The 24,080-nt window shown below is 40.2% G+C and overlaps 1 protein-coding gene across 1 annotated transcript in view; it reads left to right on the top strand.

Moving 5' to 3' along the window:
• The first annotated feature begins 1,364 nt into the window (after positions 1-1,364).
• The window catches only part of sorcs3 (sortilin related VPS10 domain containing receptor 3), a 298,121-nt gene continuing 275,405 nt past the window's right edge, over positions 1,365-24,080 (top strand). Inside the window, 1 exon segment of the mRNA XM_041983793.1 lies at positions 1,365-2,199. Coding sequence (XP_041839727.1) covers positions 1,558-2,199 — 642 coding nt within the window. The 5' untranslated portion in view covers positions 1,365-1,557.

Below are 24,080 nucleotides of genomic sequence, written 5' to 3'. Positions count from 1 at the left end.
AACAAAAAAGATATATCTTCCTTTTCTTCCTATATAAACATTGTTTGCCGTCTCCATCACCATTTCAATACATTGGTAAATGTATCCCCACACCTCTACCACCACCCCTACCTCCCCCTGTCACTCTCACATGCCTCTAGGCACTGTCTTATTTCTCCCCTTGGAGTGGTGCAACTCCGTGCCAATTCCTCCCAATCCATCAGTGAGTGCTCCGAGGCACCAAGTGCACTAGCGACGACCCCTTATGGCCCCTACCCGCCTCCAACCCCTTCATCTCCTCCTTGTGACCGGGGCTTTTAATCCCGCAGAAGAGCTGCTTCAGTTCACGTGGAGTCTGGAGATGCAGCACAGCAGACTGGAGCACCGACCAGTGATGGTCGCTGCCTGCATGGTTACAGCAGCGGTGCAAGATTGAGTGTTTTTGCTTTTATGTCTAATGTTTTCCTTCTGAGGACACATCAGTACATATCAGTGTTCCGGACTGCGATTTAACCCTTTACTAGTGCGTACACTCATAATTGGTTATTCTTGAGAAAGAGGCGCATTTAGTTCATTATTTTTTTTACCCTAAACACACCCAAAAACGCACGGAAATTAAATAACAACACTAAGTGTATTTCATTTTCACTTTAATTAAAATTGAGTGCCGTAAAATTTGCGGTATCAGGTCTGTTTAGACATACAGCAGCACATGGGACTAGATTTTTGTTTATCCTCCCCCGCGTTTTTGTGTTTATTATTATTATTATTATTATTATTATTATTATTATTATTTTACGCACAAAAAGTGATATTTAGGCGTATTTTCTGGAGAGATCATTCAGTACTGCTTCCTCCGCCTTAAACGCTGCAGATTAACTCAAGTTTGTAGTAACACTGAATATAGCTTACATATTTTCTGATAGCACGTGAGCAAATGTTTGTGTCTCTATTTCACAAACTGCCGCCCAGTTGCACCCCCACTCAGAGGAGCAAGTCTGCGCTGACCATCCAGTCTCACATGTGATTTATCTGCAGAAAATCCAAAAACTTTACGAAATAATAGAATCATAAATTCGACATGCAAAATAAATTAAATCCCGTGTGACACATTATTTAGAAAATGAAATTGTAAAAGAAAAAAAAGTTATATCTAAGATGGTAAGTGCCGTACAATGAGGATTTTGTACTAAGATCTTTGAAGGCAACTTCAAAGAACAGAAGCTTCAGCACCACGGACAGCGTCTCTCTCTCTCTCTCTCTCTCTCTCTCTCTCTCTCTCTCTCATACACACACGCGCACAGACACACGCGCACACACTGTCTCTTCCGGGCGCTCACTCGGCAGCTGGCTCCGACACAGCTCCTCCCTCCTGTGTGGTGGCTTTCCCGAACCAAAGATCCTTGGACGTGAACAGTTTAGCTGAAGAGCACTTTTTCTGCCCCCCCCCCTCCACCCTTAAACGTTCAGAGGGACAATCGAGGCGTCACTTTTTCCACATCGACCTGACTGAAGGGGAGTTGAGGTGTCGGGGTAAGGTCTCCAACCGTCTCTCACCCACCCAAATCTCTGTCAGCGATGGAGACTTGGGCTGGCTTCTGCCCAGGCTTGCACTTCTCTCTGGGTATCTGGGTGGTGATCGCCGCTTATGCCCTACTAAATGCCGAGGCGGAGATAACTTGCGCATCCTGCCCGTTGCCAGTGCAACTTCATCAGGAGGAATTACAGCTGGGGATTCGAGCCGACCCGACTGAGGAAACGGCCAACCTAAGGAGCATTCAAGTAGAGTTTAAGGAACTCGGGGTTACCGATCAGAACGCTGGAATGGACGGCGACCGAGAGGCAGCAGAGGATGACCCGCAGTTCCGCAAAGATGCCAGCTGGGGTGAAATTGTTCCGCTCGGGTCCAGTAAAGAAAGTGTCCGCGGTAGTTATAAACCGGAGGCTGTTGAAGATGCTGCGCTCCGGAGAGCCAAAAGAAGCGGTTCGGAGTTGGCGGAGTTCACCGACCAAGCCGGCGTGGAAGCGGGCGCTGAGGGAAATCGGGGCTCTATGTTAGACGGGCACAGATCAGGCAGGTCCGAGTTCAGATGGAACAGGGAAAACGGGAGAGGGACTGGGCGGCAGGATGAGCCCAAGCTCACGAGCAGCACCTTCGCGCTGACGGGGGACTCTGCGCACAACCACGCAGTGGTCTACTGGTCCGGACAGAACAGCAGCGTAAGTGCTCCATCCTCTTCTCTGCCTGTCCCTCTGGCTGCTTCTCAGAGTTCACTTGAATTCAGTGTGTTGAGTAATTTGGCAAATAAACTCCGTGACGCACAGGGCGCAGACTTTGCGCTATGTTGTGGTCCACTGTTAACAGGTGAACTGCAAGCTACAGACGCGCACTGACGCGCGCTTATCCTCGGAAACTACAGTTTCCTGAATTATGAATCATACACACAGAATATCCATGTTTCAACTCACACCGTTTTGTTACTTTATCAGTTCATCTGTGAGTGGCTTCACATGCCAACATGGCGTGAATTCCGAGTGAAATTTTAAGTTGACTGTTGAGGCGGAAAACATTTCGTGGATGCATGATTCATTGGTCCTTTGTCATGTGAGGTTTTCAATGCAAATTAAGTGACTGGGGAAGGAAAGGTTCTTAAATTGTTGAAAAAATGTCCATTAAATCCTGAAATTCTGAATTATGTTTTTCCTCTAAATATTTTTTGTAATCTTTTTCCATCTCCATTTTTGTTGTTTTTCACTGAATTTTTAATTCTTCAGAAATGAGTAAACTCAAATTAATTTGGGCTTATGGACTGTTCATGATCAGCATTTTTATCGCGAAGAAAAGGTGCCTCTCTTGTTGCATTACCACACATTTTCTAAAGGGGGTGTTGGGAGGTTGGATCTTAGCCTCATCTGCATTACTACGGAGACGTGCCTCCTTACAAAATGTCCCCAAAATACATAATCTTAAAGAAAAAAATGTTATTATGATCATATATTTAAACATTAAACTGACCGTTAAAAATCTATTAAAATCTCTTTTTTTAAAGTAATTAAATAGATGCTTATAGTTTAGGAGAAAATGAAACTAAAGTTCTTTGACATGCACACCTTTAGTGACAAACATGCATGCGCAGTGGAGGGTGCAGCCTGCTGCTATCGTGCTACTATTGTCTGATTCTTTACCAGCTAATAGTTGTCACAAACCCACTAACTGTGCCCTCAAATGATGCACAATTCAATCATTCCCATCTCTGCATTTAAACTGGATGGGTATGTGCTCATCAGATAATGAAACAAAATGAATCAGTCTTTTTAGATAACTGTCTCGCAGGCTTCTTCTTTTGTGGCTTCATGTGCATTTGTTGTTGTGGCGGCTTTTGCTTTATTCTATTTGGAAGAAAAAATGAGGAAAAGTCCTGCATATTCAGTCTTGTCTGAGCTGATTAGGACATGGTGCATGGACTTGTTTTTTAACCCGCAGTGAAGACTAAGGCACTGCGAGAGCAACATGTTTTCATGTGTTTGTGTGTGTGCTAGATGGAGAGGGTGAGGAGGTTATCATGTGCTGCTGGCCCTCAGCTTTAAAGCTTTAATAGTTACATTGCAGACTGGGGCCTCTGTTTCAATGCCTTTTTATAATGACTCCCCTCCAAAAAAAAAGGCAGGTGTGTGTGTGTGTGTGGGGGGGGGGGGGGGGGGTACAGTTTGGCCCCAAGAGCATCCTCAAGAGGAGATCAGCTGCTTTATTTTCATTGGCTGCTGGTGCTTGGTGATGAAAGGAGGGGAGACTGAGCTCTAACTGCACCATAGCGGTCACAACTGGATGAGTTAGAAAAATTACTAACTTGGTTAATGTCAACTTTCATCATCTTAAGTTTGTTTGTATTTAGTTTTAAATGATTCTACTGCAGAGACAGTTGTTTTGAGAAAGTATGAGAGCAGTTTTTTGGTTAAGCAAAACTTGCTGAGGTCTATCAGTATCAAAACCTGAAAAAAAACATAAAAACAATAATAATTTAACAGCTTTTTCACAGGTCACCTGTTGTGGTCAAGTGGTGTTATTACATCAGGAGATTGTCCAGACGGGGTATTAAATTCCTGTCCTTGAGGGCTACGGTGTGTTGGAGCAGGGAAACAACAAAAACCTGCAGGATAGCTTCCCTCAAGGACCTGAGTTAGACACCTGTGTTCTAAAGTTAGACAACGGTCAGTCAGTCAGCCTTACCGGCCTCTATCCCAGGAAGATTTAATGAAACTAGCAGGTCTGATGAAAAACTGGTTCAGATATTGACATTGGTCTTGTTCGGTTAAAGGAGCAGACCTTTAACATTTTTAACATGTCTTTCATACATGTTTAATTATTTATTTATTTATTTATTTATTAGTGAAATATGAAAACAGCATCTAGAAATGCAGACTTACAGGCTGCAGGGTTGCAAATGTCTGTTTTTAGATGTTGTTTGTCTTAATTTATGGCCATGTAGGTATGTGAAGATAATTCAGGCAACTGGAAAATTCTTCATGTCTGAGATGCAGGTAGCTTGTTCTGGATTGTCTGCGACCACATACAGTGGTTGCTCCTTGGTAAAGTGCCATGCACTAATTAGATTTATTTACATACAAAGACATGTTAGATTTGAAAAATGAAATTTAAAACATCTGCAGACACTTTGAATTTTGGTCCACTGATTCTTTAAACCCCCCGCCCTATAAAAGGCCCAGACCCCATTTATTATTAAAACACAACCTGCTGCCACTTTTTTTTAAGGATGCAGAGCGTGGCCCAATCAGCAGAGAAACTGCTTTGCAAAACCTGGACGCCCCGTCGTTGTGATTAATTTCTGCTGCATCATAACAGAATAACATTGCTGTCTCATTGGTTCAGGACTTCTGTTTACACTCTAGGTCATTGTTATGACTTAATAGATGGAGGAGGACTAAAGGTTTTTGTTTGAGATTTTTGCTAAGTATGTTCATTATTTTGGTTTTACGGTATTAAAGACTGAATTTGGTGATCGATTTTTCCAGCTCAAACTTGGGAGAGATTGTCTCCACATCAAGCACATTCTTTAGATTTGGCTGCAAACTGATAAAATTACTATATAAATGGATATCAGAAAACTCCCATGTGATTCATTGTAAAGTCATGAGTGTGTTTGAAAGTCCTGACAAAAACTCATATGGGCATGTTCTCTAGGGCACACACTCTGTTTCACTAAGCTTTAGCCAACATGCCAATTCCCTGCACCTTCAACCATTTCACACCCTCAGGACTAAATGCCAAAAATATAAATGTAGATGAATGTAAGCTGGCTGACTTGTAGGCTGTTTGGTTGACTGATCACAACATCAGTCATAAATTCACAACCTCTCTGGTTGGGAGACTTTTCTCTGGGTCTTATTTCAGGCAGATTGGTCGACCGTGTCTTGTACTGTGACTACCTGTGGGAGGACGCATGCTGCCGTGAGTTCCCCGGGGGGGTGGTGGCGTGTCCTCTGAGGCGTGTACACAAGGCTAATGCACTCTCACTATCTCTATGTACCTGTCCAAGTCGGTGTCTTTGCCCCCACCAGCCTACTTCTGTTTCTGCCTGTCTGCTGCTGTTGCATGTGGCCTGTGTCTCTCTGCCTCAGGCTTGTGCAGGTTATCTCAGAGCCTTAACCTCAGATATTAACTGGTGCTGTAATGGTAGCCATGTTGAGACAAACTGCCATTTATAATATTCATGAACATAATTCTGACGAAGCATCCCTGCAGCGGCGTGACAAGTTGTTTCCTGAAGCAGCTTTGAGGCAGTGTTACCTCCCAGCCTCAGCAGTCATGAACATAATGGCACTGTGAGTGACAGCTTGAATACAAAATGGATAGCTTTGACAGTATGATTTTGAAACATTCATCTCTTCCAAGGAAACCTTGAGATTGCCCCTCAACAGCATAATAAAAATGAATATGTTCTTTTAAGGAAACCAAGCATCAGCTTGTAAGGGCATCACATTTTTGACTGCCACATTTTTTTTATGTTTACTTCTTGATATTTGTCTCATGCACTGTGGCATGTGGCGCTCTATTTGTTGTCTTGTGTTGATTTCAGGGCAGTATGAATAAAATCAGCATGATATGGCACAGATATGGGTGCGGCTCAAGTGGTCTTTAAAGCCGTGAGAACTCACACAGAGACAGGTCATCCATATCTGGCGAGTCATCAGTGGAGCTGACTGTGTGTTTGAAATTCCCAAATCCCTTTTTGAGGAGCAAAGGACAACACGCAGACTTTCATAAGCAGTATTTGTATTTTAAAGCCTGAAATGTCATGTAGCAAACACACACCCACACATATTCCAGAATGCGATAACCATTAAAAACTCTTCTTTGCAGGGTATCGGATTCTTACAGAGGTGTCGATAAATGATCTAATTTTTTGAAGAATCTGAATGCTTGAAATGTTTTTTGAATGCTTAACAAACATGAATGGCTGCTTTTTGCATCTTATGAACATTTACCAGCATCCAGTGTGTGGAAATGAAAAGGCCAGAAGCTGCTGACAAGGACAGAAGCCATGTCTTGCATTCATAAACACTATATCCTCAGTGAGAGGAGCAGATTTTGGAGACACGCCTTGTTTACTTTCCATCCTTTAGGCTAGGTGATTGGTGCTAATACTTTATAAAGACCTTTCTGCTCGTCCCTCTCATGCTACCCTGGTGGCTTTTGCTCCAGAGGAAGAAGAGGAGAGGAAAAAAAAAGTAAGGTAACTTCCAGTGAGCCGTGTCTCTTTTATCCTTCAATCTATCCCTCTTCCTAATCCTGGTCTAATTAGTGTCCTAGGATTTCTCATCCCCTGTTTTTCTCTGATCCATTATGGTGGCAAGAAGCCAAGTGCCACATGAATGGAGAAGTGCCTCCTGACTGCAATTCCCAAACCGTCATGGTCAGCCTGACACTCTCTCCTGACCTCCTGTTTCCATGTATTGTGATTTTTAAAAACATGTCATGCCATCCCACGTCATCTTTTAAAAACCTTCATGAGGAAGATGTTATTTCAGGTATTTACAGTAAAAAGCAAAGAGTTTTTTTTTTCTTGTGGAAATAGAAGTATGCTAACAACATACCATAACATAACAAAAACGCATAAACTACTAACAACAATGCAACTCTCATGACGGCACACAAAGTTCAGCTCTTTCCTCCAATAGGAAGTGACCTGGGTCAGCACATTTTCAGCATTTTATAACTCCTGTTAAAGGTCACAGGATGCACTTAACAGCCACATAATGCTAAACGTATCCTCGCCACAGAAACGCTGCAACATTATGGAAGCCATTCAGAAGGCAATCCAATCAGAATGCTCTGCACCTGCTTCTGCAGCACACCGTGGATCTCAGATCACATCAAGCTGCTAAAAAGCTTTGAAGAGATGTGCGAAGTGGAACCCCAGCCGGCTGGACGAGAAGCTTTCAAAGCTGCATTCGCCAAACTTAATGGTCTCATTATATTTCCTGTGTGATTGCCACAGTGGCTGATGGGAGCCACCTCACTATGACTTCAGAGTGCTTAATATAATCTTACTGGGCCACTGATTATGGATTGCATCACAAACAACTCTGTGAGAGAAAATATGAAGTATGTGTGCATTTATTTACAAATTGATTTGTTCTGGTCAGATTTCATTTGACTTTGTTTGTGCCACTGCAGATCAGAAAAAGTTGGGATTAAATGTAGAATGCAAACAAAAAGGCATCAAATAACACAGTTTTTTATATTTATTTTACTTTTGTTTTATTCCAGAAAAGATATTTGACGTTTTGTCTGATTTACTTTATAAAATTTTTTAATGTACATTAATTATTGTATATCCAAATGTGGTTTTGGGTCGTCTTGTTGAAAACTGTATGGACAACCCTTGAAAAGATTTGGTCTTGAAGGCAGCGTATGTCACTATGAAATCCCAGTGAACTTTTCTATCATCACAGAAGTGGTAATGAGCTTTGCCAAGGACACTGATCCAACTCCATACCATCAGAGAGCCTGGCTTTTGGACTTGGGCTCATCTGGATGCTCCCTTTTCATATTTGCTCCATTTATTTCAAGAAATATTATCTGAAATACCAATTGGTCTGACCATGTCCAGGTTTCCACTGTGTGACAGTTCTCCCCAGATGCCCAAGGTTCAAATCCAAATATAGACTGTTTGATAGACAGAAAGAACAATTTTCTTCATAAAGAGCTGTTAGCTGAAAACACAACATTATTTTCAAAACAGTGTATCTGGACCACAAAGGCTCATGGGAGATGCATGTTCAGCAGAAATTGAACCTTGTGTGATTGCTGTTCTATAAATGTGAATTGTGCTTTACTTCCTGTGTTATGTTTATACTTAGTTGATGTTGGAAAGTTCTGGTCAATTTGAATTTTAAAGTTGAGTGAGATGGACAGTGCAGGAAAAGAAACCCACCACCACAACCTTGCATAGTTGCATCAGAGTTTAAGTGGTGATGGTTACTGATGTAACCCATTCTTTTGCAGATTGCATTTCTGTACCCCTATTCTTTTACAAATGTATGAAATACTGCACCTATAAATCATTAACATTAAAAGGTGGATGAGTTACAAAGTTCGATGTATTTCTGAAATAACTTGGATTAATCCTAGAGATGGAGGAAGTGAAGATTTCTAAAACACACAATGAACATCAAGCAAATGTCTTAAAATGGATCAGTGTTATAAAGGATTTAACACAATAAAATATGATGATCTGCTGGCCAGCCTTCAACAAAACTTTTACATGGATACTAAAGGGTAATGTGTCAAGAAAAAGTAAGGCACAGTTATGTATAACAGTAATGGTTCTTTGAGCATCTTGTAATCTGATTTCAACACACCACCTTTGAGTGATGTTCATATATTTTTATTTAAAATCAGCACCATTTCAGCCATGTTTGGCTTCAGTCTGTTTCTTTTCTTTGTTACTACCTGTCCAGCTTTAGCGAAGATCCTTTCTCACGGGACAGAAGTAGCAGGCATGTGTAAATCTCTTTTGGCAAGCTTGTACAGTGTACTTGGATACACTGCTGCCCTTGAGTCCCAGCATTTCAATGGGTCTTCGCCTCTGGAGAGGTAGGGCTTAGTCATGTAAGGCCGACCTCCACTGTCGCATTTTAAACTAGTCCGCAAAGCTAAGGACCACCGCATCTGTTGTAAGAGATGTTAGCACTTCTCCTACTGGCCCATGCTGCTCATTTAGATGTTGTAACATGTTGAAAGCTGAATTCCACCTGGTTTCAACCTCTCAAATCAGTTTATGTGGAGGTTTCTCCAGCTGTATTTAAGCTTCTGTAAGCTTTTCCTTAGCCTTTGTGTTAGATTTGAAGAAAGGAACCATTTTTCTTGCCGTTGTACAGATATCTGCATGCTCAGTGGTAAAGAAGGCTCAGTGCCTTCTTTACCACCAGTTTTAAACTATGGGCAAAACAATTTGCGTACCTGAGTGGTTTAGCACAAGCCACTGTGTTTAAAAACCTTTATCTTCCACAACAGAAAATGGCAGACAGTCCTGCACAGTCATGTCAGCTAGGCCTCATCCAATTCAGCTTGCCGCCCTTTACACAAAAAAATGTGAATAAATATGGACAAATAAGAGGTATTAACATTGTTTTATAGATGTTGTATACCAATACATGTTAATATTTAGAATTGATATGCTCCTAAAGTGCTCCTACATGTATGACCTTGCTCTTTTTGGTGGCTCTGCCTTCATTGTCCTTCTTTCTTCATCCCTCACTTTCTCAAGCACTCAATACACAGACGAAAACTCTGATTATCACACATTCACTACAGACTAATATGCTAACCTAACCTTTATATCTATGTGTGCTTAATATGTGTCTGTGTATGTTAGAGTATATGAAAGATGTATGTATAGTAATCAAAATGTTTGAACATCTGTGTGCCAATATAAGAGTATGAATGTATGTCAGATGTAATGAAACACTAATCTTACCTAAATCTTATTTTATCTGTTTGTTAATCAACGAATCAATAGCAATATGCATGCAGAAACTTCTCCTCTCATAAATCCACAAGGTGCGGATGGATTGTGACCATTTATAAACACTGAGTTATTGATAACTCTGCCCTCAATTAAAAACTGGCACACATGGTTGGCGATAGGGAACACGCGGGTTTGACCTCATGAAGCTTCATTTGGAAAGTCAAGTGACTTGTCGCACAGCGAAGTGAGGCCCCGAGATGTCAGCGAGGACCAGGGGTGCTACCAGAGATTTTGGACCCCATGAAAAGAAACTGAAGTGCCCCCCCTGAAAATTTTGATACTGTAATAAAATGAGCAATTTTAATGATATTTTTACCATCATACTTATATTTATGAAAAGAAAAAACATGACAGTGAGGCTACTTGGAAGGGGAGGCACTAAAAATACAAAGAAGTTGTCTGCAAGACAGATACTTTATATTTAAAAACCCATCCATCTTTTTTTTTTTAAATACTTAAACAATTATTTATCTCTAGATCAATTACTTAAAATACAAAACGTAAATAAAAAATAATCTCTTTCATGAAAATGACTTGCATTTATAATCTGTCGAGAAAAAAATCAAATCTTAGCTAAAACAACCATCAAAAACAAAATGGCCACTTGTTTTTTATGATTTATTGTACTGTGAGCGTTATTATTGAACATTATCACTGAACAAGACGCAGCAAAAAATTAATAAATAAAAACAAACAAATCAAATCAGAAGTAAATGGTAAAATAAATTAGGAAGGTTCAGAAACAAAAACTAGCGGGACCTCACATGGGTTATTGTATTATATGAACTGAATGTAATACAGTCACAAGCAGACCACTGTGGAGATTTACAGCCAAACGATGGCTGGGGGCCGTCTTTAAAATTAAATAATTGCATTTTAAAAGGCAGAACTTTGTGTAATAAGATATCAAGGAGTGGTAAAGGTACACTATTGCCGAGTCAAGCTCTTGCAATCTCATTCATCACTGGTCCTTGCTCAGTCTTTTTCACCAAGAGCCCAACGTGGAGCTTTCTCCCTGCAAGATTACTCATCAAGTTCTGAAGTCCAGCTTTCTATTCTATCCAGCTGTTCTATTATATAGTATCTCCAGTGATATAATGTAATAGCATCACAATCATTATGTCTGGTGGCCTTCCACTATTTATTTATTTATTTTTTTTAACTTGTCCTGTCCAGCATCATAGCAGCAAAATGATAATCTGGTTGCTTTATCGTGCTGAACAAATTTGCTCTGCCAAGGGGAGGCCTATGGGTAAGGCTCCTCCTGATAATCTGATTCATTTATTTATTTATTTACTTTGAATCACGGAATCTATGTAATCTTGCTGGACCTGACCGGAGGGGACAGAAAAAGATGGAAAATAACAAAAAGAGCAAAAGGGAAAGAAGAAAGGAGACAAAAAGATCACATACAGAAGGAAACGACCCTTCAATCCACACCATCACCAGACAACAAACTGTTATACCTGTACATGAACACACCAGAAAATTCCCTACAACTTTTACAAAAAAAAAAAAAAAACGAAAAAAACAGAGTTGCTAATCATTAAGAGTTTTTAAATAATAACCCAATCAAAAAGACATAACATGAAAGTAGCATAACAGCGACCAGATACTAACTCACAGGAAAAATAAAAAGAAGAATTATCTTTTAGTATATAAACCCACTGAACAACTCCGTGACTGTGTCAGCATGCAGAGGATGAGGAATAAGGAGCAAATGTGACCACGCCCCTACGGAGGTCAGAGGCAGACCAGGGCAGCCCAGAGACCCGGGCCCCCAGCAGCAGCCCCGGAGCACTAACACAAGCTACCCCACCACGAAGACGACTCCAGCCCCACCCGAAGGGCGGCAAAGGAGAGCCCCAGCAAGAGCCCCCCCACGGTCTTGGGGCGCAGGTCCCAGTGGGCCAAGATCGGCAGCCGCCGGCCCCACCAGGGACCAGCCACCCAGGGCAGCCCAAGCGAAGGGCCCAGTGCCCCAGGAGCCCAGAGGCGGCCCCCCCACCCCCCAAAGGCAGAGGGCCCGCACCATGCCTAGGAGGACCAGGCCACCCCAGACAACCACCCGGCGCAGGCCAGCACACACCACAATGTGCCAGTCGGAAAACCCCGGGAACCAGGGCGCCATTGACCCCCTCCCCCCACCTTCCACCTACTCCAATCTGCACCCCATATAACCCCACACTCACACCCTCCCCTGTACCGTACCCACAAACACTCACCATCACACAGTCACGTCACACATAACCCACCCACCATGCCCTGTGGGGGACACCCCAGGCGGACTAGAGGACAGTGAGCCCCAAGCACCCCCCCGCCCCACTATTTTGTTTTACTTGAAGGTGCTTTCAGTGATTTCGCCAACAATGTCAGGGGAAGTTGATTTGACTACCAATGCTCCATGTTTTGTTTCCCTCATGTAGCAACACATGCAAGTCTAATTTATCTCCAAATCTGTAGACTCACAGGTGAAGCATTAGATTAGTGGGGAAAACATATATGATGCTATATGGTTAATCTATGATAGTTAATCTTCTGAAATCTAGAAAATTCAATTATTTCCTTGATTGGATTGAAAGCAGTCACCCAGTCTGCTGCACTAAAAATGTGCTCTGTTCCTAATGCAAAGCAGGAGGGTGAGTCCCAAACTACTGACCTAACCTAACATTACAGTGATAGCTGAGGATTTTAACCTTTCAAATCAGTCTTAAATAAATACAAACTATTTTTATTTACTATTCTTAATTCTGAACGATTTTTTCTATTATATAGTGTTTTTTCTCCACAATAATCAATTGATTCAACCCTCAGCTGCTCACCTCCTTCCTCAGGGGCCACCTGGACATGTTCAGGTGGGGGGGGGGTTCTGGCAGCATCTGCTTCGGCTGCTCTCGTGTCTGTTCAGAACATGCGGAACATTCTTTTTGTTTTTAGCAGAGCAGCTTGCTAATCGTTTGCTTGCATTGATTATTTGACTAAAACAACAGTGAAATGAATAAAATCCAGAGTTTTCTTCAGAAATATGAGCTAATATGGGAGCAAAGTGAGCTAGCTTAAACAAAGTTTAAAAGAAACAACGAGCTGATGTTCCACAACTTTCCATCAGATGAGCTAACTGACCCATCTCGCCTCTGGAAGAACTGGGTGACGTACTGTCCACCCCTCTATTCTCTCTCTAGTCTCAGCTTTTTTATTTTCTTTTTAAACTTCCTGATTTTTGAAGCATCCTGCCATCTTAGCATCCACTAGCTGTCTGTCTGTAGTGCTGCTCCCAGCTGAAGGAGCAGCTGGACTGAACCATTTAAGGGAAATATAGAGGGGGGGGTGGGTGTTCAGAAATGTTTCCAAAACAAAGAGAAGTAGTGATACCAATGCATTGTAATTAAAATGTTTTCATGGTTGTAAGTTTATCTGAGAATTAGATAATTTTGTTAGTATAACAATTGCATTGAGGGCCCTTCTGGGCCCCTGTCAGTCATGGACCCCTAGAATCCTTCCCCTTTACCCCCCCTTTTCAGCACCCAGGCGAGGACACTTCTGTTTTGAAATACTGAAGCAAAGTTGAACCATTTGCTCGAACTTAACATCATTAATTAATCAAACATTTAAAGTATTTTTAATTGACTTTCCATGAAGCTGAGTCAGTGTGATTTATTATTTATTAAAAAAAACAAAACATTTTATGTAAATCTGAGTTTAAAAAAAACAAACAAACAGGAGGTATAAGGAAAACTAGTTAAATGAACTAATTGGTTTGAATAAAGTCCAATGGTCGCCTACATGTTCACATGTTTAGTTTCAGCATTTGTCAGACCATTATGGGCTCAGAGCGACAGACCACACGCTGTGTTTCTCTGTTTTTCTGCCATGCTTTCTACAAAGCTGCAGACACCCAGACCCACAACCGCACACAAACAAAAGACAGAATCCCACAGACACACTCTCAGTATCACGTCTCACTCAGTCGGATTGAATGGTGTCATGCCTGGAGGAGGTTGTCCCTGATGGAGACTAATGTTGACACATCGCACCCCAGGACCTGCAGTCAATTAACACATTGTCTAATTAAAGTGATCTACTGGCTTATCTATGGAAGATGGAAAGTGGCTGTAAAATGTGTCTACGCTGCATTAACTTTACAATCAGGTCTGCTTCTTTATTTCCATTTGGATTTTAATGGTAATAACCTGCCGTAATGTCCCCCCCAATCATTAACTGAGCAGACTGTGCAAGCATCTTCTCTGATGGCAGGTAGTGATGGATGCTTCTGATTTTTTGGTTTGCATTTCCTCATAATACTGTAAAGCTAAAATGTGGCTGAACTTGTTGGTGTCTGTAACATCTGGAGTGGAACTCTGCCTGTAAAGTGGCCTTAAATAAATCATCTTTCATTTGGCTATGTTGTCCCCCCCCCCCCCCCCCTTGCCCACACACACACGCACACACTTTTCTTTTGAATGTGAACCACAACCACATTACATTTCCATCACACACGGTCATTTTCTTTTATTTACCCAGCCTCCATGTTGAGCTGCTTTTAAAAATTTAATGTCGCTGTAAGAGTTATTTGGACTGCTTGGTGCAAATGGCATTAATATAAGCTTGTCTTATGCAGGATAGAGTTAGTGGCCATGGATATCAATGAATTATTAATTCTCAAGCTCTTTTATAGGTGTTTTCTTTGAGAGGGGATCTTACAAAGGAGAATGTGCCTTTTTATAATCCTATTCTGTTAGCTGCGCAGAATAATACAGACCTATCATTAATGATCCATTTAGCTAGTCACTGAATAGATGTGTCACTAACACCTCAAGCCTGAGTGATTTAATTACCACTGTGAGGCCATTAATAAAAGCATTAAATCATTCAACATGCTGACTAAAAATTAAGAACTATAGCATGATTTAATGAAATGTACTAAGTTCAACTTTATTTAAAATGTCAGTTCTTGTTAAGGCAGCAGTTGTGTTTTTAACACACTGAGACTGTGCTAAATGTTTCATTTCTTTCTCTGAAAGATGTTTTTAATATTTTCCATTTAAGAAGAGAAAATTGCATCTTAGAAGCTTTGAACAACTGTCTGCAAGGTCAAGAATTATCTGCCGAGCTCAACTCCAGAAATAATGAGTGGAAACATATTTTTATCATTCTCTGTTTCTGTGCTTTTGGATGCTGTAATTTTGTCTGGTTACGTTTAGGCACCATACTTCATGGCAGGAAAATGTTATTTGTGCAGCTCAATTTTAAACTTTTTTGTGCATCATGGTATTTTGGTAAATTGGTAAATCTAGGTTTAGAAAATTACTGTGCATTAAAATGGTCACTGCAGGTTTTATATGTTTTCCTGCTCCAACACACCTGATTCAAATGAACGGATCATTAACAGACAACTAAGATCACACACATGTTTGGGTCTAATCCAGGCTACTTTTGGCACTTGTGGCTGAGTTGTGACACTTGCAAGTGTTGTGTGTGTCAGATGTGGTCCAGATGTCAAATTCCAGCCTGGATCTGGGTTTGGGAGTGTCTTATGAACCACATGTGGTCCAGATGCCAGTTATTGGCTTGGACCAGTGTTGTGTGGGCCAGAACTGGTCCAAATATGATGAGTTAGGTTGAACACAAATTACAGATGTTTCATTGTGGTCACATGTGATGGTTATGTGCTTGAGTTTTGGCAGTCACTGTCACTGTAAGCAAAGTGAAGGCAAAATATGGGCCAAACAAAACTGCAGATGTGGGACATATTTGGGTTAAACATTTTATTTGTCATCTGGGAAGGTGTGGGAGATTTAAATTAAATTAGATATGTTGGAGCAGGGAAACATCTCAGGCCTTCAAAATAGTGGTCCTCCAGGACCAGAATTTGACATCCTTGAATTTAACAGACATGTCCAGAATGTACCACCAATAAAATTTCCTTTTCTTGACTTGCCAAGTAATGAGTTATGTTTCATGTACTAAACATGCAAATCATGTCCAACAGCAGGAATATAAAGATTTCGTTTTATTATGAGACCAAGTTACAACATTGTCTGTAAAACAACTAAATTGTCCATTTTTGTTCTCATTTGAACAAATGAACATCCAACCTTTTTGTAGAAGTTGTTTTGAGCAGGACTTCTCACCCAGGTAACCTCAGACAACTTCTCCACACTTTGAAGCCAATGAAGAAGTAGTTTTTGACTTTATGTTGTACTAGTACATGAATTAAGCCTTGATGTAACTTACCCACATAATTAGGTGTTAAGAAGTCATCCTCCTGTCTTTCATTTGTTAAAGACTAGGCTGGCGCTACATTTTTTTAAGTGGCCAGTGTTCAATTTTATTTGTTAACTGTACATTTGCCATCATGATTACATGGCCGTCACTGTGACTGAGAAAAATAGCTGGAAGGACAAAAGCTTGGCTTTTTTTTTTTTTTTTTTTATCTGTGGGTAAACCTGAGGAGACAGAAAAAGGAGGGTTTTTTTTTATTTATTTTGTCTGACATTAAAAGGCTATAAGTTAAAAGCTCCACACAATATTTTTTATGGATCTCCTTCATCACACTGTTTAAGACTCAGAAAAATCTGCCAAGTGGAACTGAACATGTTTCTATTGCTAATTGTTTCTGAGGATCTTTGGGATTTGGCACCAGAATTTTGCCACCTGTCATTGAGTTTGTTAAGCTTGTAATTCGGAGGAATGAAGCTGTTGCATCCTGCTGGTTGTCACTGTCTGTTGTAGCCACGGAGATGAGAAGAGCTGCTATTGATTCTTGTACATCAGGTATGGCTGTAAAGATCCTGGAATCTAGCCTGCTGTTAAATGGCTTAAATGTGTGGACATGTCTGTTTGTGTGTTTAAAGCTGTACAGCTGTTAATGAATGTAAGCAACCATTACCATAAAAAAAACATCTAACCAACAACTTGAATTAAGAGTTTTCAACTCCGGCTTATTTAACTGACAAAGTGTAGGTCATTTGTTTGCAGTAGCTAAATAAAATCAGAAATAGAAAACTGTGTCCAATACCTGCTTTAAATAAATGCATTCATACACAGAAAATTCATAATAAGAAATAAAACGCTGATTACTCCTCTACTTGTCAGTTACTGCCACAGTATCAACCAGCTAAATAATTTGTCTTGCCGCTGTAATAGTCATACCTAAATGACTACACATTCATTTTCCCATTTCCTCAATTTGTTTCTACACTTTATTCACAAAATTCTGAGTTAAGGCTGTACATGCAATAATGTTGAGTAATGAGTAGTAACCTGCTGGCACCTAAATAAATACCCCTTGGTCTGACACTTTTTACGTATTCCAGCTTACACACCAGGTTTTGCCTGCATCAACAGCTTGGTGATTTTCTGCAGCGTGGCTCATGGTGCTGAGAGCAGCACATAAAAAGTAGCATGGACCAGGGCTTGTAAAGTGTTACCTGCTTTGTTGTAGCAGTAATGAAATAAGCCTCTTGAAAATGTATTTGATTCCTTTGCCATTTCTTGATCATAACGATATTTATTCATCCCAAACCTGGCAACCTCTTAGCACCTTTCTTGCCCTGAAGTGGAGCTTTAACCTTCTTAATCTTAATAATTCTTGGGAAGGAAGCCACACTGCTGCCCCAGTCCTGTCACACAGAGACTGATAGTGTGGCTTTATAATCAATGCTGCTCAGTATCATTCCTGGTGGTTTATATACCTTAGGGCTACAGTGAAAATAACCCACAAAGTGACTTTTTTGGGAGTACTTTTTTTTGTTGTAATTTAGGGAAAACACAAGCAGTTTTGTATGATATCAAGAGGTAATTAAAACTCAGGAACTTAAATGTGTAGCTTTTTTGTTACTCTTAAAATCACACTATATTATAATGACAAACTCACAGATTTCCAGTTTTAGCTTGCCACCCACTTATTTTGCAGCTGTCATCATCCCCATAGGCCAAGCTAAAGTTAGCAACCAGCTTATGAAAAGTGACAGCGCATACAGATGCAGAAGCCAGAAGCTCTCCCTAATTAATCTACATTTTTTGTTTTAATTTGCTTTCCCCCCCGCTTTTCTACTGAAGTACAGATTAGTTATTTATTTTGGCAGGAATGCACTCATCTACATATTGAAGGCTAAGTTCATCAGGCCTTTAGGAAATGTATGGCCCTGATGTCCTCTGATCAGCGAGCCAGAGGAGCAGGAATGATGGTCACCACAAGATAAATGACAGACCTGGAGAAGAAATAAAGCCAAGATAAGACCTAAAAGGGATGTATTATGTTATTTTTCACAAGGCAAAGTAAATGTCTGTGACATATTTGCTTGTAGGAATATAATACCTCTGGCCTTCTTCTAGCAACCAGTTTTAAGATGAAAAGTGAACCACTCCTCCATCTAATGGATGCAGCTCTTTTGAGATCAGCGTAGTACATCTATTTAAAATTCTACTGAATGCATGAGTGCATTTTATTACAGCATAATTAGACATGCAGTATATATACTGAAAGCTCACACTACCACACACACCCAACAGAGCTCAGACTACCACACACCAAACTCAGCTCAGACTACCAAACCCAGCTCAGACTACCACACAACAAACCCAAATCAGACTACCACACACCAAACTCAGCTCAGACTACCACACACCAATCTGATATGAAAAGTACAGCAGCAACAGTTGTTTTCTCAAATATATAAATTCCACAGTTGGTAGTGGTCCCCCTTTGGGAATAATCTTCAGATCCATGTATTTAACTGAAGCAGGTTAGGAAAACACCCCAGAGAGGAAACTGTTGTAATTCCACCATCAAATAATAACTTAATAAACCCTGTGGCGTCATTAATAATGTGCTCAGGTTTTAGAAACTAAAATTACAAACATTTTCTTTGGTTGGTGACATTTTAATGTTTATCTTGTTCTTGGTGTTTCTGGTCTTGTATTTCCGTTTTTCATAAAATGTGATATTTGATAAATACTGGAATTTGGTTTTTCCAAAATCCAACTTGGAAAAGTAAACGATCAGATATTTTCATTTGTCAAAGTTTCAGGGTTGTGCTATGTGTAAGTCTGTGCTGACAGTCACTTTAGACACCCAAATGTATGTTGTTTTTCTTTTCTTACAAATATGAAAACCTGTTCTTCTTTAATGTCTAGATATTTTTGTAGTTTTGTGTAGCACTTGATCATATGCACATTTAAGATTTCTACCCATTAGATTTTATTTGGAACTTACAGGTTTGTTTGGTATTTTTTATTTTAATGATATGAATTGATCCCCCAAAAAACAGAAACTGCATGTGAATGACATGCAAAAAGTACCAAAAATAGCATGCTTTTCACGCATGACCATGAGATCAAGTTGAATGTCCCCCTGAAGCGAAGTTGGCAGGCAGATGTTAGGTCATATGAGGATGGAGGGTATAATAGGTGATTCAGACTGCAGCAACAAGGAATCAGAGATGGTTTGTGCCCATATATCTGCAGAAACCTGGCTTCGTGTGTGCCATCAGCTGAGAAAGCACGACTTCCTTGTTGAATGACTTCATCCCCTTATTCCAGCAGAGCTAAAAGTAGATCATAACTAAGCTAAAATGATCTATAAACTGAGTGTGCATCTTAAAATATGACTCCAAATACTGGCTAAGACTCATCATGTGGCTTCACATTTTTGTCGTTTGCTTGCTAAATTCATATTTTGACCAACACAACTCTGGATCTTTTGTTGCATTTTGCTTCCTGATGTCATTTCTTTATTTTTATTGTTTAAACAAGACACAGAGGGCTCCCACTACGTGGCACAACATGTTAGTGATAGTCGCCATATGCCCAAGCCCTTTTAATTATTACACATTGTCCCTGTGGTGTCACAATGTAATGGTGGGAGCATTAGCTCAAGCTTGACCTTTTCATCTGGGCGAACTCATGAGAGGAAAAACAGGGTGAAACCTGTAAAATGCCAAAATAAGTGAATCTATCTTCATAGTGTCTGCCAACACTGGGATTCAGCATTGAGCTTGGCGTATACGTGTAAAATCCCATGGCGGTGGTATAGCCTGGGCTGACCAGAGATCTCCATTTAACAATGAATGTTGGTGTGTAATCTTCAGAAGTAAGTCAGTTATGTAAAAATGTATAAATTATGAATAAAGCCCCATTTTCTATATGTGGCCTGCCCACACTGGTGATATTAACTATATTAAAGCAGTGGATGTCATTTCTCTGCCTTTCTGATTTTAACCATATGTATAAAGACATTATGGCATTTAAATGAGACCCATCAAATGGATGCACTGATCTGTTGCGTGTAGAGAGCTATGTAACAACCGTACTTAATGAATTCAGCTGAGTTCAGTTCATTGGCTTCTGATTTACCTTTATTTTTTCTGCACGTTGCTTTGCAGCAAGCATTCATTACATATCTATGCATTCAGCTTGATTCTCACAAGGATAATCTAGAGTACATGGAAGGATAATTTAATATAATAAGTGATGGCTTATTAAAGCAACACACATGACTGTGTTTTTGCCTGCATCATTTATCATGTAAACACTACATCCCACTGCTAAGTGCTGGGAATGCAGATAGGAAAGTGGAAGAAGTGTATGATTATTAACATTCACAGAGGTAGGGCCACAAATGAAGGCATCACTACATCATCCAAGCTGGTGAGATGGATGAGGGATGTTGGATTTCGAGGGGAAACTAGGGCTTCTCGGGAACCCACAGTTGCTCTGAATAAACCCAGCCTAGGCAATTATCACGATGTGCCACTTAAATCCAAACCTAGTGGTTTTTACACAGCAGAGAGCTGTTTATTCAAGTGTGATTTTTCTGTATCCCTGATCATCTGCTGCCTGTTCTGCTTTGCTTTGTGGACTCTTAGCACTTTTTGCCCACCCCATTTCCTGAAATGGAGCTTAACACGGGCATGGAGCCATCTTCAAGCAGACTGTTTTGTGAGTTCTCATCAAACAAGCGTTTCCTTCGGTCCACTGCTGAGTTTCCCACCAGCCGCTTGGCACGGCATCCAGCCTGCAGTGAAGGGGGCTAACTCCCCCTGTCGTTCCTGTGGTCCTTCATTTGCCGCCTGCCTGCATGCCGGCTGCTCCTCAGGCAGTGCCTTTGTCCATCACTAGAGGGAGTGGGTTGTCTTAAAAATAGTGCAATGTAATATTTAGAGTATTAGGACAAGAGAGCAAAGGGGAAAGTGGAGCACAAAGAGGGGACCACTGCTTATTTGTTACCCATTTTATTTTGTTCTGGAGCTGTAGTCACACTGTTCACAAGCAGCTTTGAAGCATGGATCCAGAGTCATGTGGATGGATTCCACCAGTCTAACCCTGCTGAGACAAAAGTCAGGCTTTTTTGGCAGATGAAAAGATTCTGTGATTGTTATTGAAATTAATATAGTGTTTACTCTCTGTCTGTATGAGATGAGAGAGAAGACACCAGTAGTCGTAAACATGGATGGAAACATGACAGCAGGGGAGATAAAGACACTCTGCTGCTCTCAGCACAGCTAGTTAGGTGCGTGTTAAATACAGTATTAGAGTGCATCTCCTGCAGCATCCCAAATCTGCTCCTTCCTCTGCAGCTTGGAAGTGGATCAGATCCTGTTGGCCTTTCCCAGATGCTGCCCAGGCCTGCATACTGCCCTTTCACAGCTCACTCACCACACATGAAAATGTTTATGTGGTCGTAATTGAATTTAGAGCTACATGGTTTACCAGACAGAGGAGCATTTGTAGAACAGGCTGTTACAAGAGAGATAATCCAGCTGGTAAAGATTCTTTCTTCTCCAGAATATCTCTGCATTAAAGGAGCTTTAGTTTAACCATCAGTGGGGAGCGGAATTTTTAGCCTTATTTTGCCTTGGGATTGAGTGGTCATAGCGTGGCATATGATTTCACAGCTACTTCATCCCTTTCTCCTCGGAGAGAGGTGTGTCAGCTGTTGAGGAAATGTTGGTCAGTCTGTTCATTGGTTTGTTTATGTGGACTGATGCAGGACAGAGGAACATCCACAGATGCCCCTAAAATTCAGTGTGATCACTCCTTATCCCAGGAGAGTGTTCATAACAGTTTGTGTGACTTGCTGTTTTATTTATTTATTTTTCCCCTTCAGTGCCACCACATGAACAGAATTTGCTGTTTCACAGAGGAAGCCAATGGGCAGATTGCCAAGAATGTTTCTGAGTGTGTTCAAGCCTCCCAGAGGACGGAGATGAAATTTGCTGAACATAATTATGCTCACAAGGAGACGGGACCTAAAGGCCAGTTCATGGCTGCTGCCTCCACTTTGTTCAAGCCCACCAAGGTCCACATTAAAAATCTTACAACATACAGACTGTCCACACTGAGAACACATGATCAGAGCATATGCTGTAAAAGTAAACTGCATTACCTTTTTAGGTGTGCATAATGTTGATTAAAATGGTAAGACCGCCTTACACCAAAGACTTTTAGCATTGATGCTAATTAAATTAATTTTCTAAAAGGGTTTCTACTATAAAATAATAATTAAGTAGTCACTCAAGACCTAAAATCTGTTTTAGTTGCTATTTGTGCCACTAGCCTCTTTTGTACTTTTTCCCCACATTTTCTTTCTTTCTTTTTTTTTTTTTTTTTTTTTTATTATTATTATAAGAATTTCATTCAATCAAATAAATCAATTTCAAAATTGAGCCCATGACCAAACATCCATACTGGATATACAAAAGCGTAAAATGCTCCAGATCCATATAACTCATGATTGTATCACATCATGCTGTTTACAAATAATAATAATAATAATGATAATAATAATAATAATAATAATAATTGGGAGCGAGGCTTCAATATTTATCACATCCAAAATTTCTTTAAAATGTTATTCTTTGTTGCTACTTCTTATTATTCTTATTTTGGGACGCCTCAAAAGAGGCTAATACATCTTGCATTAGTCTCTTCTGAGATTTCTCTAGCTAGAAAAATTAATCCAGTGACTCATGTCTGATGTTGTGCTTTGCCTCTTTCTCTTTTTCTTTTGCAGCTGTCACGTGGACCAGGCTAGAAATAAAAAAAACAAAAAAAAAACAAAGGTGGGGAGTGTAGTTTCTCAGCCTCGGCCGCTGCAGGGCAATAATGGCTTTAGGAATTTACTAAATGAATGAATGTTGCCATGAAAAAAAGACAGAAGCTCAGATTTTTAATATCAGAAACTTATGTTGTAAGGTTTTAAACAAGATTAAAACTTCCTTGAGCTTCCCTTAAAGTTCCAAATTATCAGAGAAGTTTAACTTGTTTAAAGGCTCATAATAAGGACTTTAGCCTCTTCTGCAAAGAAATGACAATCGATCGAAATGCTAGCAAATACATGTCTTTCATGTCTTTTGATGCGTAATTCATTGTCTTCTTTGTCCAGCATTTATTTAATCTACCACTGATGGTTCAGGAAAAAAGTCTATGCTGCACATTACTATGACATTATTTGCATCATGCATACTAAGTAAAAAAAAAAAACACAAAACGGCCCTTGTTATGTTAGGTTCAATTCAAACATCTTTTTAAAACTAAACATATTCAGACATGTCTGAATTAGCTAGCATGACTAACACGGTGATGACAGAGTAGCTGGGCTTCCGTTCACTAGTGAAGTTAATTTGTGAAAAGGTTCTCAAATATAATGTGACTCAGACATGTTTTCATTAACTGGTGTAAAGTAAAGAAACTGGGCAGTACAGTGTCACCACATGGTAATGGTAAAAGAGTTGTTTCTATATCAAATTTCCTATAATCAAATTCCTTATTCAACAATATATAGATGACAACTTCCTCCTACATTGCAGTTATGTCCTCTTATGCACCTGCATAGTTTATTTCATAGATTATAGTTTTATGTGGTGTTTGCATTGTGTCGTTATAGAGCAGAGGCCTTTTAATTCCTGCAGCTTCTTCGTGTTGGTTTGGTGACTTTGGACTAACACTGGTGTTTATATTATTGCATGGCAGACAGGTCAGATGGTGTCAGTGGTTTGATAGAAACTCAGATTTAGAATGTATTGTTTAACCATCTCTGCATTGAAT

Source organism: Melanotaenia boesemani, chromosome 4 (assembly GCF_017639745.1).
Source record: "Melanotaenia boesemani isolate fMelBoe1 chromosome 4, fMelBoe1.pri, whole genome shotgun sequence".
Lineage (NCBI taxonomy): Eukaryota > Metazoa > Chordata > Actinopteri > Atheriniformes > Melanotaeniidae > Melanotaenia > Melanotaenia boesemani.
Note: the sequence above shows the minus strand (reverse complement) of the source record. Positions and strands in the feature narration are given on the sequence as shown.